Source organism: Falco peregrinus, chromosome 8 (assembly GCF_023634155.1).
Source record: "Falco peregrinus isolate bFalPer1 chromosome 8, bFalPer1.pri, whole genome shotgun sequence".
Taxonomy (NCBI): Eukaryota; Metazoa; Chordata; class Aves; order Falconiformes; family Falconidae; genus Falco; species Falco peregrinus.
Window position 1 is genome coordinate 41271727 of NC_073728.1, and position 15799 is coordinate 41287525.

General features: G+C 39.8%; 1 protein-coding gene across 11 annotated transcripts in view; it reads left to right on the forward strand.

Moving 5' to 3' along the window:
* The window catches only part of MBD5 (methyl-CpG binding domain protein 5), a 147648-nt gene extending 132084 nt beyond the window's left edge, over positions 1-15564 (forward strand). For 7 of the 11 annotated variants that reach the window (XM_055811875.1, XM_055811881.1, XM_055811874.1 and 4 more), the window contains 3 exons: positions 4723-4835; positions 10491-10566; positions 12856-15564. In XM_055811875.1, the coding sequence (XP_055667850.1) occupies positions 4723-4835; positions 10491-10566; positions 12856-12927 (261 nt within the window). In that variant the 3' untranslated portion in view covers positions 12928-15564. The remainder of the gene's footprint in view (positions 1-4722; positions 4836-10490; positions 10567-12855) is intronic. The other 4 variants (XM_055811879.1, XM_055811884.1, XM_055811880.1 and 1 more) reach the window with 1 other exon arrangement.
* The last annotated feature ends 235 nt before the right edge of the window (positions 15565-15799 follow it).

Sequence of the window (15799 nt, forward strand, 5' to 3'; positions counted from 1 at the left end):
ATTTTAAAGTGCTGTTTTATAAAATGCAAATTTAAAAAATATGTAAGCAGAAAGGCAAGTTCTAATGAAATAATCTTTTATCTGTGACACACAGAAATCAAAGGACTTAAAAATTACATCTTTTTCCCCCGTATACCTGCCTAGTACATTGCACAACAACAGTCATAAGAACATAGTGGAATACTAAAGTATTGCTTTCCCCAAAATTTGGCTGAAGCAGATGCCCAGAGGAGGGAGGACAAGAACATGTTGAGGAGTGCTTCTTCACCAGCAACCTCTGACTCCCACTGGTGTGTAGCTCAGGATTTCTTCAGCTGGAACTGGTATATCTGTTGTGTAACCACTGCTGGTCTTACTGCAGTTCGTAATAGTTACCAGAGGTTGACGTGCAAATGTAATTTCCCCAAGGAATCCAACAGGTCCTTGATGCCACAGACGACTGGGGTGATGTTTGGCCAGAATGGTTTCAACCCTAGTCCAAGAGAACGTTAGTCTCTCTTCACGGGTGGCTTCTCTGTTGACCTCTTAGCCACAAAGGTTGCAGAGAGCTCCCGTCTGAGCACACCGAACAGAAGTATTTAATTTACAGAGAAATCAACATGCTAGAGTAACAATATTTGAATGCTTGTTATGGTTTAACTCTATCCCAGCTGAAGCCAGGACAGCGCTGAAGAGCTCATGCCTTATAAAGGTTAGATCCCCGAGAGAAGTCAGTTTATAAAGTGTAGACAAATGGGACAGACCACAAGCTATAAAAGATTAAACAAAACTGGAAAAATTAGGAGATGTACAATATCCTTGTCCCATCTGGATTACAGCTACAGTAATTACACTGTATACATGTATGTATTCACAAAATTGTATATCTATGTGACTGTTACGATGTATTTGAAGAGCTTATATTTTATAACTTTTGTAAAGAGGTGACATTTCTTTTTTCATTTGCATTCCTTAGCAATTCTTTACATTTACTCCCCAGCTTGTGGGTACCAGGATGTCCAGTTGCTTTTGTGCAAACTCGCCTTCTTTGATTTTATGCCTCTTATGTACGTTATATAAGCATTGTGTAATGTTATATTCAGTGGCACAGATTTTACTGTATACTGAAGCACAAACAACAGGGAAGCAAACGGGAAATGCGTACGTAGCTGCTCGTGCAGGTACTTGTGGAGGCAGCAAGAGAGACTTTCAAGTTCTTCATCAGGAAGTCCCACGTAATGGATCACCTGTCACATCAGAAGGCCTTTAATAATAATAATTTAAAATTAAAAAAAAAAAAAAAAAAAAGTGTAATTTTCTCCCAGAAGTACAGAGTGAACGACCATTCCAAAGGTCAGGAGTTGAGGTTGAAAGCTGGGATACAGGGCAATACGAGAGAGGTGAAAATGTGCATGTGCTGTGTAATAGTTCCATTTCCAGTTGGAGACAGGCAGGAACACCCATGCACTCTGGCAATTTATACACGTGTTCAGACACTCCTACAACATGTTGTACGGCTACATTCTTCAGATGTTTGAGCAGCCTGGTCTGAAGAAAAGAAAAAAGGAAAAAAAACCACATAAAAAAACCCCAAACAAACCCACAAACCACCACCACACACAAAAAAACCCCACAAACATGGGGAAAACCACCTTGAAAACCAAAAAGAAAAAAACTGGAAAACCAAATGGTCTTCAGAAATCCTGCGCTTCACAAAAACCCTGGAAGGTTACAATTGATGGTGGGAGTCACTAGCAGCAGTTCCAAAAATTCAGTTTTCTGTGGAGCTTCCTTAAAACATCTTTTAAAAGTATTTGTATAATCAAATGTTAACTTCCTATATTGTAACACTAGCTTTGCTATGCTGTTGGGATTTCATAGTACTTTGTATATTTTCTCTTCTTTATATCATACATAATTTGATTTTTGTTTCCATTTAAAAGACTATGGGTATTAAATGTAATAATGCTTCTGTTTGAGGAGCAGCTAGAGTGGTGTTTCCCTAACAGGAGAAGGGAGGAATATTGCACCTTTGTTTCCCAGTGTACACTTGCTTTTTGGCTCTTGGAAGATTAAAGAGGAACCCCAGGGAAGTGCAGCAACAGCAGTAGATATTGCTGAAAAAGGAGCAAGCCTGAAACTACATGCATCCTAAAACAGAGGATGTGTATTTCATCAAGTAATTAATCTGATTATTATCCAAATTAAATCACCTACACAGGAACAAGGTTGTGAGAGCAACAATGTGAAAGTCGAAGGGTTTGTGTGAGCAGCAGTTGCCTGTTGCTAGTGCATTTTATAGCAATTCTTACTGGGCAAGTACTGTTCCCAGTATGACTTTCCATCAGTTAAACTAGGTTTTTTAAAGTGAGCTTTTATAATTCTGCAGGTAGTAACAGGTGTGATTTATCAGTGTCCTGAAAATCCCATTTGTATGTATTATTTAGTGTTGTAATGGCTTATTGTAAATGAAGGCGTATGATGTTATTAATTCAGATATATCTGTTATAGTTGCTTCCAATACCATGTTATGTTAGCAATTTGATACTACTTCAAAAAAGCACTAGCGGGTTTTTTACTCTTCTGCCGCCACAGAATTCCAATAATGAAGATATTGATTCCTTTTTGTTACTTAATATAAGTCCCTGCTTAGCCAAACATGATATTAGCTCTTGATAAAAGTATTTCCTATTGAACTTTCTTATATATCTAATGGCAGGCATATGCAACTCTTTGCAAAGTTTGTTCCTTATACACAGACACACACATAAATATATATATATGGATGTGGATAATGTCCAATTTAGCATCCGTGGCAACTCTGTCACGTAGTAAAGCATTGGAGGCAAAGGCTCAAGATGGTTATGTTATTGCCCTTTAATTCTGTTCAGTTTGAAAAATAGACATTTCTTCTGTAGCTGTTTTTCAGACACGCTGTAAAGTCGAGGCTTGAGGGGCGGTGTACGGCAGGCAGAGTGACGATGCCGCCGTTAATACCATTTTAATGTAGATGTAATGTATAAGCCACTGAAGCCGGTTTGCTCATTCTGTGACTGTTGTGTGCCTTTTCTGCTCATGTTTATCCTTAGTAAAGCTCCACAGGTTTTAAACAGATACTATTTCTTCTGTATGCATTTGTATTTTTCCAAAATCTGATTAGGAGAGGAGTTATTTGAACTATTTGTAGTCTTGCATTAAAAGTAAACACCATTGTAAGGGAAAAGCACTACAATCTGTGGCCGTAATTGAATCTATTTCATGAAAACAGAAATCTTGCCTCCCCATGCGCAGATTGCACCATTAATGACTCTTGTCTTTAAGTCCCCACAACGGCAGTATTCCCCAATTTCATTATCAGATGCACAAGTTCAAGACGTGAAATTTGGACTAAGCATATATTGTATTGGGCCTTATTTCTACAGATTTTGACAACTTGCTCACTCATTAACTTCACGTTGTCACGTCTAAAAATCAATTTCTTTGTGAATATAAATTATTTAGTAATTGACAGGCTGGGTTTAGAGGGAATTTGCATTTAAATTTCTTTTTCAGATTGTATATAGGCATGCTTAATAAATTTGTATTTATAGAATTAATTTTCCTTGTGTCAGAATACAAGCTGTACTTTTTAACGAAACAAATGGTATATAAGGTTCTTGTTAAGTTATGGAAAGATTAAAAAATAAGTCAAGCAAAATGTAGCAATACTGAAAAAGGAATTCATCCATTTGTTTTAATTGATGTATTTTAAATACTTTTTCTTTTGTTTTTACAAGCAGAAATGACTCAGCCAAATCAAAATAACATGCAGAGTTAAGTGGACTAATGTTTTGAGAATGCAAATGATAAAATCATGTAGATGATTGTATTGGTTATACTAGTACTAACTGGTGCCAGTGTTTGTATGCGGAGTTTTATATACAGATTGCTTAAAAGTTCATCATTCTGGTGGGTTTCAAGAGAACTTTATTTTCCAGTGAAAGCACTTTAGGTACCAGCTCAGCAGCCCTGTTGAGCACGTGCTCAAATTCATTCCTGACTCAGCAGATCGCTAAGTATGTGCTTAAGTACAAAAAAAATTTAAAAGCCCTTTCTCAGGACCAATAAATCAGCTGGCTGAAGCCAGCTCTAGTGAAGGCTCATGGATTCATAATGCATAAATAAAGCTTGTCACCCTGCCCAACCCCCTTTTAAGGCCTTAAGCCTTTTAACTTAAGCACAGACCCTGGATCTTCGGAAGTAGGAATAAATTTGGCCGTGCCATTAGCATTGTCAAACTGAGCCCTTAAATAGTTTATCCGGAAATTTGAGGTGGTGTGAAACAGTTTTGTGTTGATAGCATCTGTAAAAATTGTACCATAGGCAACTTGCTATTTTAATGCTTCCCAGGTGGTCTCAAAGGTGTGAACTACATTTGTAAAATACATTTGAGTACAGACTATGAGACATTAAAAACGTGTTCATATTAATAATATAAAGACAAACGAGGGGGTTAAAATACTGTTCTCCTTCCTAGTTTTGTTTTCATGAGTGTCACGGTTTTGCTTTTTGTATTTCTATTGCTGGTGGTGTGGGCATCTAGAGAAATCAGAATATGTACGTATATGTATGAGGGGGTGTATATAGCCAGTCATCCATTTTTTCTTTGCTGGGAAGGTTAGTGTCTTATGGATGCGGTGAAAATTAGGCTCCGTAATAGTGCATGTCTAGCAGTAAAGTAAAAGCAATGTTTAATAATTGCAGGTCTGGGTAATGTGGTTTGGTGTTCATACCTTCACTCAGGTGGAGCCAGAGAAGTTGAAGACACTAACAGAAGGTCTAGAAGCTTACAACCGAGCCAGAAAAAGGAACAGAAAGTAAGTAAATGCTCATTTATTTGCTAGTGGAATGCAATAATTAAATGATTTTGCTTCCTAAGTCTCTTGTTTTGGGTAGCTTAGTAGAGCAGCCAAACTGAAGAGTTAATTTTCTGAATTCCTTTGTCAGTTATGATAATCATCCGAGATCTTTGATATCTGCATTTTTATTGCATCTTCTGATATTTACAGTAGCCTTTATAAAATGTCAGCCTACTTGTCTGAGCTTTCATGTGTAGGATTTCTAATTTACAGCAAAAAAAGTTATTACATCAAAACTATTCTGACCAAATATGCTCTTTAACAAGATCTGCCCTTCTTATCTCTCCCCTCTCCCTCTGGCAGCTGCTGCTGCAGGCAGAGCACAGGTTTATTCAGATAAATTCAGTTTATTTCCCATTGCTGAGAGGCGCTTCAGAATTTGTGAATTCTGGCTGTATTTAACTAGACAAGGGGCTCAGTGCAGAGCTTTCCTTATGCTCCGCGTCAGACATCTATGAACTGTTTGGTGTATCTTGCCTTTTAGCTCTTATTTAAAAATATACAAGGATAGGAAGGCTGTGAAACAGTAGGCATTTAGGGCATGAAGCAGCAGCATAGACAAAAAGAGGAAAATGGTCGACTTTAGGAGGAAAAAAAATCTGGACAGCTATAAAAGGATCAAAAAGTACAAATTGTACTGGGATTGGATTTGTTCTAGGGTGCTGTTGCAGTGAAAATATATTACTTTGTGTCAGAATCCAAAGTCAGCTTGCAATACTTGTCTTTAGCACAATAAACATGGCCTTAAAGGAATTAAATAATTATTTGTCTTCAGCTCCTTTTAAGGTGTAAGCCCTTCTTTTATTTATATGTCACGCAGCCCTGAAGAGAAGTATTTTTTAAGCCAATGAGACGATGTTTGATGGTTGTTTTTTCCAAGATCATCCTCAAAATATCTTACTGGAGTTTAAGGGTGTATGGTGAGAACACAGAAGGGCTTTTGGCAACCCCCCAGTTATTTGCTCATGTCCCTGAGGCGAGATACGTGACTCAAATAAGGTGACACCGGGGGCAAATTTAAAGAGGTGTTAAAGTTGAAATAAACAGTACAATCTAAGAAAAACGCCCATCTTCTGATTTGCATTTGTGTATTTAGGAGGCTGCAGGGTTTGTCTGCAATTCCCCTGAATCCAGTGGCCTTTTTTTTGGCGGCAGGTCTGGTCCTGCCCCGTTGCTTGCCCGTAAGGAAACTGGGGGTAGCAGATACCCCAGCCAGGCCAGGGCACATGGTTATCCCTCCTGTAGGGTTGCTTTACAGCCTTCCAGGTTTTTTCTCCTTATTTCCACTTGCACTTATTTCATAGTTCAAATATTTTGGCCCTCCTTCATGGACCCTTCCTCTTTTTCCTTTGTCTGAAAAAGTTATTAATCTCCTTACGGTCTGCTTTTTGGTATATGTCTGTGTAGTATCTTGTTACATGCAGGTCCAGATATTTTCAAACATTTAGCATTAAATATAATTGCTACATGTAGAATACTTCTATTTGTTATCTACCTGCATAAGTACTCAGCGCTTACGCATATCATGTACTGGCATCAAGTTGAACACTTCTATAGTAACCAAGACATAGGTAAAGAAACCCAGGACAAATTGATGTTGGGAGAGCGTGGACTAGCATCACATAGGTCCGCTTTGTTTAGCAGGGTGGGGTTAACATCCAGGTCCTCAAAGTGACATTCAGATACCTTAACTCCATAAACTATTCTCCATGTTCCTACAGTTCTTGTCTCAGCCCTAGTATATTTCCTGTTTTTCCCCTCCACTGCACAGTCTTGACTCAATCTCTAACAACATACTTTGAAATTATATATTAAATACAAAATTATTAAAACTTAACTAAAGATTAAAAAGTCTGCAAAGCTGAAAGCTATATTGTAATAGGGATGTAATAAAATGTAATTCAAGTTGCACCTTAAATCCAGTATTTTTGAATTGTAAATCTTCCTGACTTTAAGTACTGGTTTTTAAATGGAAAATTTTGTGTATTCTGTTTCCTTGGTATCTAAACAAGACACCAGAAAATAATGTCATTGTAGCACATTTCATCAGCATAGTCAGAAGTGTTAGCTCCGCTGCACAGAGCTCTGTACCTTCAACTAATAGTATGATCTAAAGCATTCTTTGTAGCAAAAAGGTGGTTTGCTTGGGAGTGTCTCAGAGGCGTGGTGTGAGTGCTGAATGTCATATGAGTTCTGGGGGTTGTAGGAAGATGCACTCACACAGACCGCTGAGCCGTCCTGACCTTCCTCAGTTCCATCTCATGTCAGTCGGTCCGTTCGTACCTGAACTGTGTCCCTTCTTGCTTCCAGCAGGTCATGGCGTAGCTTCCTCACCTGTCCAGTTGTAGCCTCCAGAAGACTGGTGGAGGCCCAGTCTTCCCTTACCAAAGCCTCGTCTGATCCAATCTTCGTTCTTCCTAAGCTTTGTAGTTACCTGTACTCCTCTGTTCACTGGCATCCTGCTGCCCCACTTCACAAAACATCTTCCAAGGGTCACCACCCAACACCAGTGTCTCCTCCTCCTCTGGTTCCCTGTTCCTCTGGGTGTTATTTCCCCCACCAGGCTTCTCTCTTGTCAGGAACGTGCCATTTACCATCCCTACCATTACCATCTCAGCCATCCATACTAAGTTATTGCAAAATGAAGTTGGAGCAGTGGCTTCTCAGAGTTGAAGTTACATCTCTGATGTCCCTCCTGTTGGGCATGTGCCATGTTCAAGTTGAACAGGACTCTGGTAAGGGAAGAACTAACGCATCTCTTCCACCACCTTTCCAACTTCCCATCAGGCACCGTCCTGACACAGTCTTAAGTCTCTGTCTTTGGTAGGTGTGAGTTGGGCACGGCGGGCGCACTCAGGTGTCCGTGTTAACGCTGCCAGAGCTGCCCAGAGGCAGCACCTGCAGGCAGAGTCTGGGATGTGTCTGCTGTGGGAGGGAACTGCAACTCAAAACATGCTCAGATTTCATTTTGATGATACAGTTTGGTAAAATGTTAATGGGCCCTAGTAGGGAGGAGGAGGATTAAAGGAACACTTCTGATGAAAAGGTTGTCCTCCCTTCCTGAGGGAAGGAATTTCAGTCCTTCTCCAAGCTGTTGGCCAGGAGAGGTCTGGTAAGAGATGATGTGCTGCATTTTGATGAGAGGAACAAACTGTTGCTAGGATCTTTTAAATGTAATTTGACCAAACCCTGTGATGTTTACAGGTTGGTTTGCATCACTAGAGGGCTGGTGCATGTGTTGTATCTGATGTCAAGTCCTCAGGTTTGTAGCTGCGGTAAAGGGACATTTCAGTGACGGGCACTTCTGACCCTTCGATTTGCTCAGGGGCAGATCATCATCTTCACAGCAAAGTGAACATAACAGCAGCCTCTTAAGACAATTCAAACCATCTTTAATATTTTCAATACTTTCAAATGGCTGTTATGATTAATAGCAATAATTTCATAGATAGTGCAATAGGGGTGTGTTGCTGATAGAGCATGTAATGTTGATTAAATAACTGCATCACATACAGGTAACTTGACATCTGCAATCTGCTTCTAGGTGATATGCAAGTCAGCAGTGTTATCAGTTATTAAGATAGCTGCATTATAAATAGTCATCTTGCCTTTATAGGAAGTTATGTTGCCGCTGAACAATATTGTGCTCGGCATTTGTAATATCTAAGGGTGCCTTCACTTGCCCAGGTTGCAAAACTGAAACTGGTTTTTGCAAGCAGTCTAGCCCAAGCAGTGCAAAAACCCAGATGGACATGTCAGGCTTTGGGCGGGAATAGTTATTTCAGTTTATCTTATTTCTTTAGTCGATTTAAACTATATCAGGATACCTAATTTTAAAGTTGCACGTGACTACCACTGTTTAATTCATTCAAAGCCTTAGTTCAACTTGTGCAATGTCGTGTGTGGATGAAATCCAGTTATACTTCACTTCTGTGCAGTCGGGTCAGTAAGGTTTCTGGCTTTTTTAAATTTTTTGTGCAATTTGTGCCCTGGCATAGCTCAGATGACCAATGCAAAATGGTATTAGGGAATATCTTCTTTGAATAATGAATAACAGTCCCTCTGATCTCCTATCTTTGATCTCCCAGCTGTGCTGATGGGTATGGAAACAATTTTGCTGAGCTCGGGGGGTGGAATTACTGTACAGCAATGCTGCCCCGGTAGTTCCTCTGTGCCAGTTCCTTGGCAATCTTTTGCCAATGCTTTTAGTCACTATAAATCCTTAAGTGCCAGGGAAGAGTGGCCCAGCTGACATGAGAAGCTTTCTTTAAGAGGAAAGTTTTGTTTCGAAAGTGTCTCCGGTGTGGGACGGTCCTAGTGACCCAACCATCCTTTCCAGCATGGGACAAGGTGTTCTGTTACCTATCTCTGCCATAGTCTTCCCTCGTGATGCAGATGGCTCTCATCCTCCTCCCCTCACTTCTTACCTCTCCGAAGCGGGGATAACGGCACTTCTTACTTCCTGAGGATATTGTGATGGATGCTTATAATAATGGCTCTCATCTCACATTCAGCCATTTGTCTTCAAGTCCATTACTTGAAGTAAACGTACCTGTTCAGCTGAAGTCATGAATGAATCAACCTATCTAAATACAGATATATACATACACGCACATGCGTGCGCGCCATTAAGCGCAGATCCTCAACGAGCCATCGACAGACGGTAGTAACTTGTGTGCAAGTACAATTTGCTGGCTTGAAACTCTTGAGGTGTGAACACAGAGTCAGAGAAGTATGACCTGTCATGCAAAGCGTGGTGTTCAAGTGGGAAACTTCTTTAAAGAAGAAATGTACATAAATGTCTCTGTAAAATTAGATCTATACGGAGCTGCCCAGTGACTTGGCATAACTTTTGGTTTGGAAGAAGAAGGTTTTCAACCTACCTTTACCATTGCCCTTGGTGTGCTGTCATTCCAGGGTAAAATAGCAACATTTTAGAGGATTAACATGACTTATTTTCCTCTGGCTATTGAAAGTTAGAAGGGATATTGAACTTTGAGCTGTGTGCTTTGGGTAAGGGGGAAACTTTGCCAATCACGCTCGTCTTTTAAAGGAGATAGCGATGTACATGTTTAGTCCTTCGCAAAAGTATCACTGAAGTGTAACCCCATGTACAGGGTCAATGCGGCATATAATGTGGAGCAGGAAGGAGGCAGAGGTGAGCTGGCACTAGAGGTTTAGTAACGCTTGAAGTCTTTAAGAAAGCCCAGAGTAGCTGGAGTGCTCCTCTTCTGCTCCTGATCAAAACCCATGGTAGCCTGGCCCTTTGCTGGCAGTTCAAAAAAAAAAAAAAAAAAAAAAAAAAAGACAAGACTGCACAAAACGCTGTGTTAACATGAAGTACTTTTGCTTTTTATTCATGGGCTTCATCTGTCTTGTGGATATTGTAACCAACCATACAACTCATTGAAGTGGTGGCTTTCATTTTTCTTCTGTCATTCCAACACAAGCCTCTGTTTTGCGTGATATTTTGTGCTGCAACAACCTGGGAGGCTCTACAGTTAGTACAGTATGTCCAAGGAGTTTGTGTGTTTATTATGACATTCTTTAGAGTTTTTTAGCTTTTTTTCTGTTACTGAGAATTACTAATGGCATTAATTTTTTTCTTCCTAGAAGTGGAAAGCTAAATAACCATTTAGAAGCTGCTATACACGAGGCCATGAGTGAACTAGACAAAATGTCTGGGAATGTAAGTTTCTTTTCACATTAGCAATAATCTCCTTTTTCTGTGTTTCTGCATGTGTGTCAGTTGAAGATGGGGAGTGTTGGTTTGGGTTGCTATCTAACATAAATTTTGTTTCTATTTTCTTAAGTAACGTAGAATTTTTCAATATTTCTCCTGCATTAAAAACTGTTTGCAAATGTCTAATCATTCTGAAAAATGGGAAAAGTTGAAGAATTTTAGTTGCGTTGCCAATTATTTTTTACAAAGATTGATTCCTGGACTTAGTTTTACACATGCAGCCTGATAATATTTGGATCAGTTCCAGTCCCACTCATATTCCATGGGTTTTCTCTGATTAGTTACACAAATTCAGGCTCGTTTGTTTCTCCATTTAAGCAGCAAGGTATTGAAACCACATTGCAAAGCATCATTCTTTTGAATGTAAAACTCTTTGAGTAAAGTTTTCCTCATGTGAAATGAAGGATATTGTCATGAAAGGTAAGTTTAAAAAAAAAAAGAGGAGAATTCCTAATATCAAATCTGATGGCGTTCTTTCTACAGTAATTACACTGTTAGTAGGTGAGCCCAGGATCCTTCTAATATAAAAAATCGGTTTATACAATGTACTCATCATCGTATTTAAAACATGGCTGTAATTTCTTTGAAGCAGACTTAGAAATGCAACAAAGTCTATCACAGCACATGTAACCTCCCCTATCTTATCGTTTGTAATTATTCAAATTATTAACTATAAAACATTGGAATATAGAAAAAAGTCTTTTTCCTGATCTTTGGTGCTCGGTACTGAAGATGCGTGTACATGTGCATATTTAGAAGTAGCAGTAAAACTGCAGGGAAGCTTCTGGAGTGTACGAAGGGAGGCGCCTGCAGAATGCCAGGCTTACAGCCCGGTACAGAACAACCGGGAAATGCGGGATAAGTTGTTCAGTAGCTTTTAGCGACTGCCGTAAATAAGAACAAAATCAAATCTTTTGTTTAGACTTGTGAATTTTAGGAAATGGGATTGAGTTTTGACGCAAAACGATGCGTTTTCCTCTTGTCTTTGGGAGGAAAAGGAAAGGTTGTAGGTCTGTCACAAATAAATATGGGGTACTTGTTTGGCACACACGCCTCCTGTGTCGGTTACACCGCCACTTACACACTGGGGCCGGACCAGTCCGCTGATACCTTTTTTTGCGTTTATAATCCAGTAACACACCAAACTGCCTGCTATATGCATTTTAACTATGATATAAACCGGCGCAGAGGAAACTGCTGTAATTGGATTTGCTGATCTAGTTGTTTCATAACACAGACAAGCTGATGTACCAGCCTGTGTGTCATTACATAGTCGTGATTTATATTTGAATTATCTGGTCACAGAAATTGCGATTGAAATCTATTCCCGTAAAGATTATGATTCCTAGAAACACTCATAGGGAATCAATGGTTCTCTTTTTAGTGACTGGCGTTTTTTTCAGCTGTTCAGACATCAGTTACGTTTTAAATGAAAAGCATGTGCAAACAAGATCGTTAGCTCAAAGAATTTGTTTCTGCTGGTAAGAGCCAATACATACGTAGGAAATGTTAGCGGTCTGAAGGAATTCAGGAAGGACCCAAGGAAATAATTTGGCACGTTGCTGAAGGATTTGTCACTGTTGCCTGACTGCTGTTTGGAAGCTGCAAACTGCTCTACCCAGGACAGAGCTCGCTCCGGCCGACAGATGGTAGTGCTATTCCGTGCTAGGCACCAGCCTTCCTCCACCTCCTTCTGCCAGTTAGGCTGCGTTTTTTACTGAGCAGTCAGAGATGAAAAACATTTTCACGCTCAAATTAATCTCGCATGCAGCTCGAAATGGAGTATTTCCTTTCAAAATTTAAAACAAAGACCGAGCTTGCTAGCTGTAGCTTGTCCCTTAATAATGCTACCGCAGACCCGGATTTGACTTCTCTTATTTTTCCCTGTGAGCAGTACTTTCTCGCCACCCACTTCCTACTTTATTGCCCTTGCCACGGTGTTGCACATGGGTTTGCCTCTGAGGGTGTGACACGGTCGCAGTTTGGGACTCGGTGCCCGATTCCGTGGTTTCACGATGACTGTCACCGGCTGAGATGCGCAGGTTGTGGCACCAGCCTCTTTCTCCCTGGTGCCTTAAAGTTCTTGAAGTTCTTTTAATTCAGGCTTCCACGTAGACATGAAGTAGTTAAGAACCGTTTCATAACAGCACCTCAAGCAATCCTGTAGTTGGTTTGTTACTGGGTGGTTACTTTGACCAGTCTCCTTTGCTAACTTGTAACTGTCCTTGTTTTTAGGTCCACCAAATCCCCCAGGGAGACAGACAAGTGAAGCCTCCAAAGCCCAAGAGGAGGAAGATCTCTAGATAACATTGAATGTCGTTGTTACTGGTCCAGTGCTTATCAAAATGAACGTGCACATAAGTCTATATGTAGGTATTGATATAGACGTGTTTATATCAATATTTATATGAAGACAGATAGATACCATCACAGGGTGCTACGCGGATTAGTGGTACAATATTTTTGATGATTAGGAGGGATAGCAGTTGCTGGGTAAGCCAATCAGAAATCTTGAAAGGTTGCAGTAACAATGTCAGATGATTACTGAATTTTTTTTCTATAATACTAAAATTGTGATTATAAGAAATAGTCCAAATGTTTCTGAGAAATTTTCATTGTGTATATAGATAATACAGAATTTCATGGTGATATCTGAAATGTAAATATTGTACAATATTGTCATGTACAAGCGTACCTAATGCACACTTTATCTTTTATTGTACAAAAAATAGTGTACAAAATTCTTTGGTTTCTATTGAGTACACATACAAGAGACTACCAGTGTAAAGTGATAAATAAAAATACAGCCTAAATGCTTTTATATGATAATGTAAAAGATGCTGTTTTTGTATTTAACAGCAGAGAGAAGGCATGATTATGTAATACCTTAATTATGACATACACTTCACGCCACTGAGTGTTCATTGATACTGTCTGTTTGGAATGAACCTTGCCTGGAAGTACTGTACTCCATTTCAGGTCTCTGTAGGAGAGTGCAACCTTGCAGATTCCTAACGGGATGTGGGATCACAGCTCTAATTAATAATTCAAAGGCTGCAACTATCGGTTGCGTTTTTATTTACTTAGCTTTTAAAGTAGAATGCTGTAGATTTTATTAAAAAGAAAAAAAAAGTAGATGGACTATTTTAGTCAACCATTTCTGTAGTTAAAGTTTCATAGCCACCTGATAAACTAAACAGTTAATATCCCCCGTAACGTTGACCCCTCAAAACCCCTAGATTTATTAGCTTAAATTATCTAACGTCATTAACCATCGTGTTTACTTTTAAGGGGGCAGAGGCCCTGCTTTAATAATGTGATCAGTATTGATTACGGTTTGGTTTCGCAGTAGAATGAAAGGGCATGCTCCGCAGCGTTCGTAAAAGTAATTCCAGTATCCATCTCGCAGTATTAAAACAAAAAATTAAGGGTGGCTTACAAAACTATTAGCAACAGTAATTTTTATCAGTATTATGTAACATATCAGATTTATTTTATTTAAAAAGAATTATTTATACCATTAACAGATTCTTATATATATTAATGTGGCTGAAATGTGCAGGTTAAATCTATTAACCAAATTATTTATGTTATATTAAGTGAGAAATGTGAAAAATATGTAGAAAAAAATTAATACACTACAGATTTAAAAGTCTAAAGCTATGAGCCATTATAAAATTAACGAACGGAGGTGTAGCACAACATTATTTCCATTTGATTTCATTTCTATTTTTGACACGGATGGTGGTGATGGTGATGGAAGCAATGACATCCTCTGTCTTCAAGGCTTCCCGAAATAACTCTCAGTTCACCATTCCCGGTCCCGGGCTGGAGTCCGTAACCCCTACCTCTTCGTCCGGGACCACCACTTACCTCAGATTTCCTTTTCCCCCCTCCCTGAATTCCCAAATCTCACTCTCTAGCTAAGGACTGGCAGTGATCAGCATCCTGGGAAGCTGGCGGTATCGCCACTCTCCAGGTACCCGGCACTCGGCGCCAGGATCACAAGTCATTGCTCCTCTTCCCATCCGCCTTGCCCAAGTCCCACACTCCACTCTCTGAAGGACATGACCGAGACCGGCCGTCCCCGAGGACGACAGGACCCGGCGGCTTTCCCAGCCTCGGCTCTGGCGTGCCAGAGCGGGCAGCACTACCTCCGGGCTGGCCCCTGGCCTTTCTCATGGCTGGCGAAACGGCTCCCACTGCTCCTTCCCCCGCCCGAGGGATCGCAATAGCTACACTGGCTGCAGGGGCCTGGAGGGAGGCAGGAGCCCTTCCTTCCGCGGGGTAGGTTCATTTGTCTTTTTGTAACGCCACCGTCCTCCATGCAAGCTCATGTGAAGTGATTGATTTTATTAATTTAAAAAAAAAAAAAAAAAAAAAAAACACCACAAACTTTTTTTTTGGAGGGGGGGGGGGGGTGTAGTTTAGCTCCCATTTTTCTGTTCCGAGTTGCTGTGTTGGTTTCAAGAGTCGATGTTGTCCGTTTGCCACGCCAGCCCGCTTCCCTGCTGTCTGCCCACACCCGCGTGGGTTCTGACGCCACCGCGTGCGTGCGTGCGTGTGCGTGTGCGAGCGCCTGCCTCAGTTCAGTTTCTTTCGCCCTTTGCTTTCTGTCCTAGAACTGAGTTTGTATTGACCGACCCTTCTTTTGGCATTTTAACTGATTAGGTTTGTACTTTCTCACCGATGTATACTTTACATCAATAGGCCATGTAAAGTATTTTTGTGCACTTGATTTCATTGGTTAATAATGGCGTTGATGTGGGTGCTAGGAGTAGTTTGTTTCAGTCCATACCAATTTTTTTCTCTTTTAGAGTTTTTATGGTTTCATGTAAGCAGTTAATGTAAATATTGTGAGCATTACAGGTCATGCAGTGTTGTAACATTTTAAAAAATGTTGCACCTACTTTACGATTAAAAAACTGGTCACTCATACTTGAATTTTGCCCATAGAGCCATTTCTTTCTCTTTGCATTAAAGCATAATATACTTTTTTGATGGAGGCCCAACCCTTCTTTCTACCTTATTATTTTTTGTTTAAAAAATCTATATTTTTTCTAATAGAAGACTTAAAAATGAAAATTTAAAAAATACTTTTTGCCTACTTTCTAATTTAAGAGAGAATTCCTATATTTAAAAGGTGGAAAAAGAAAAAAAAAAAAAAAAACAACAGACT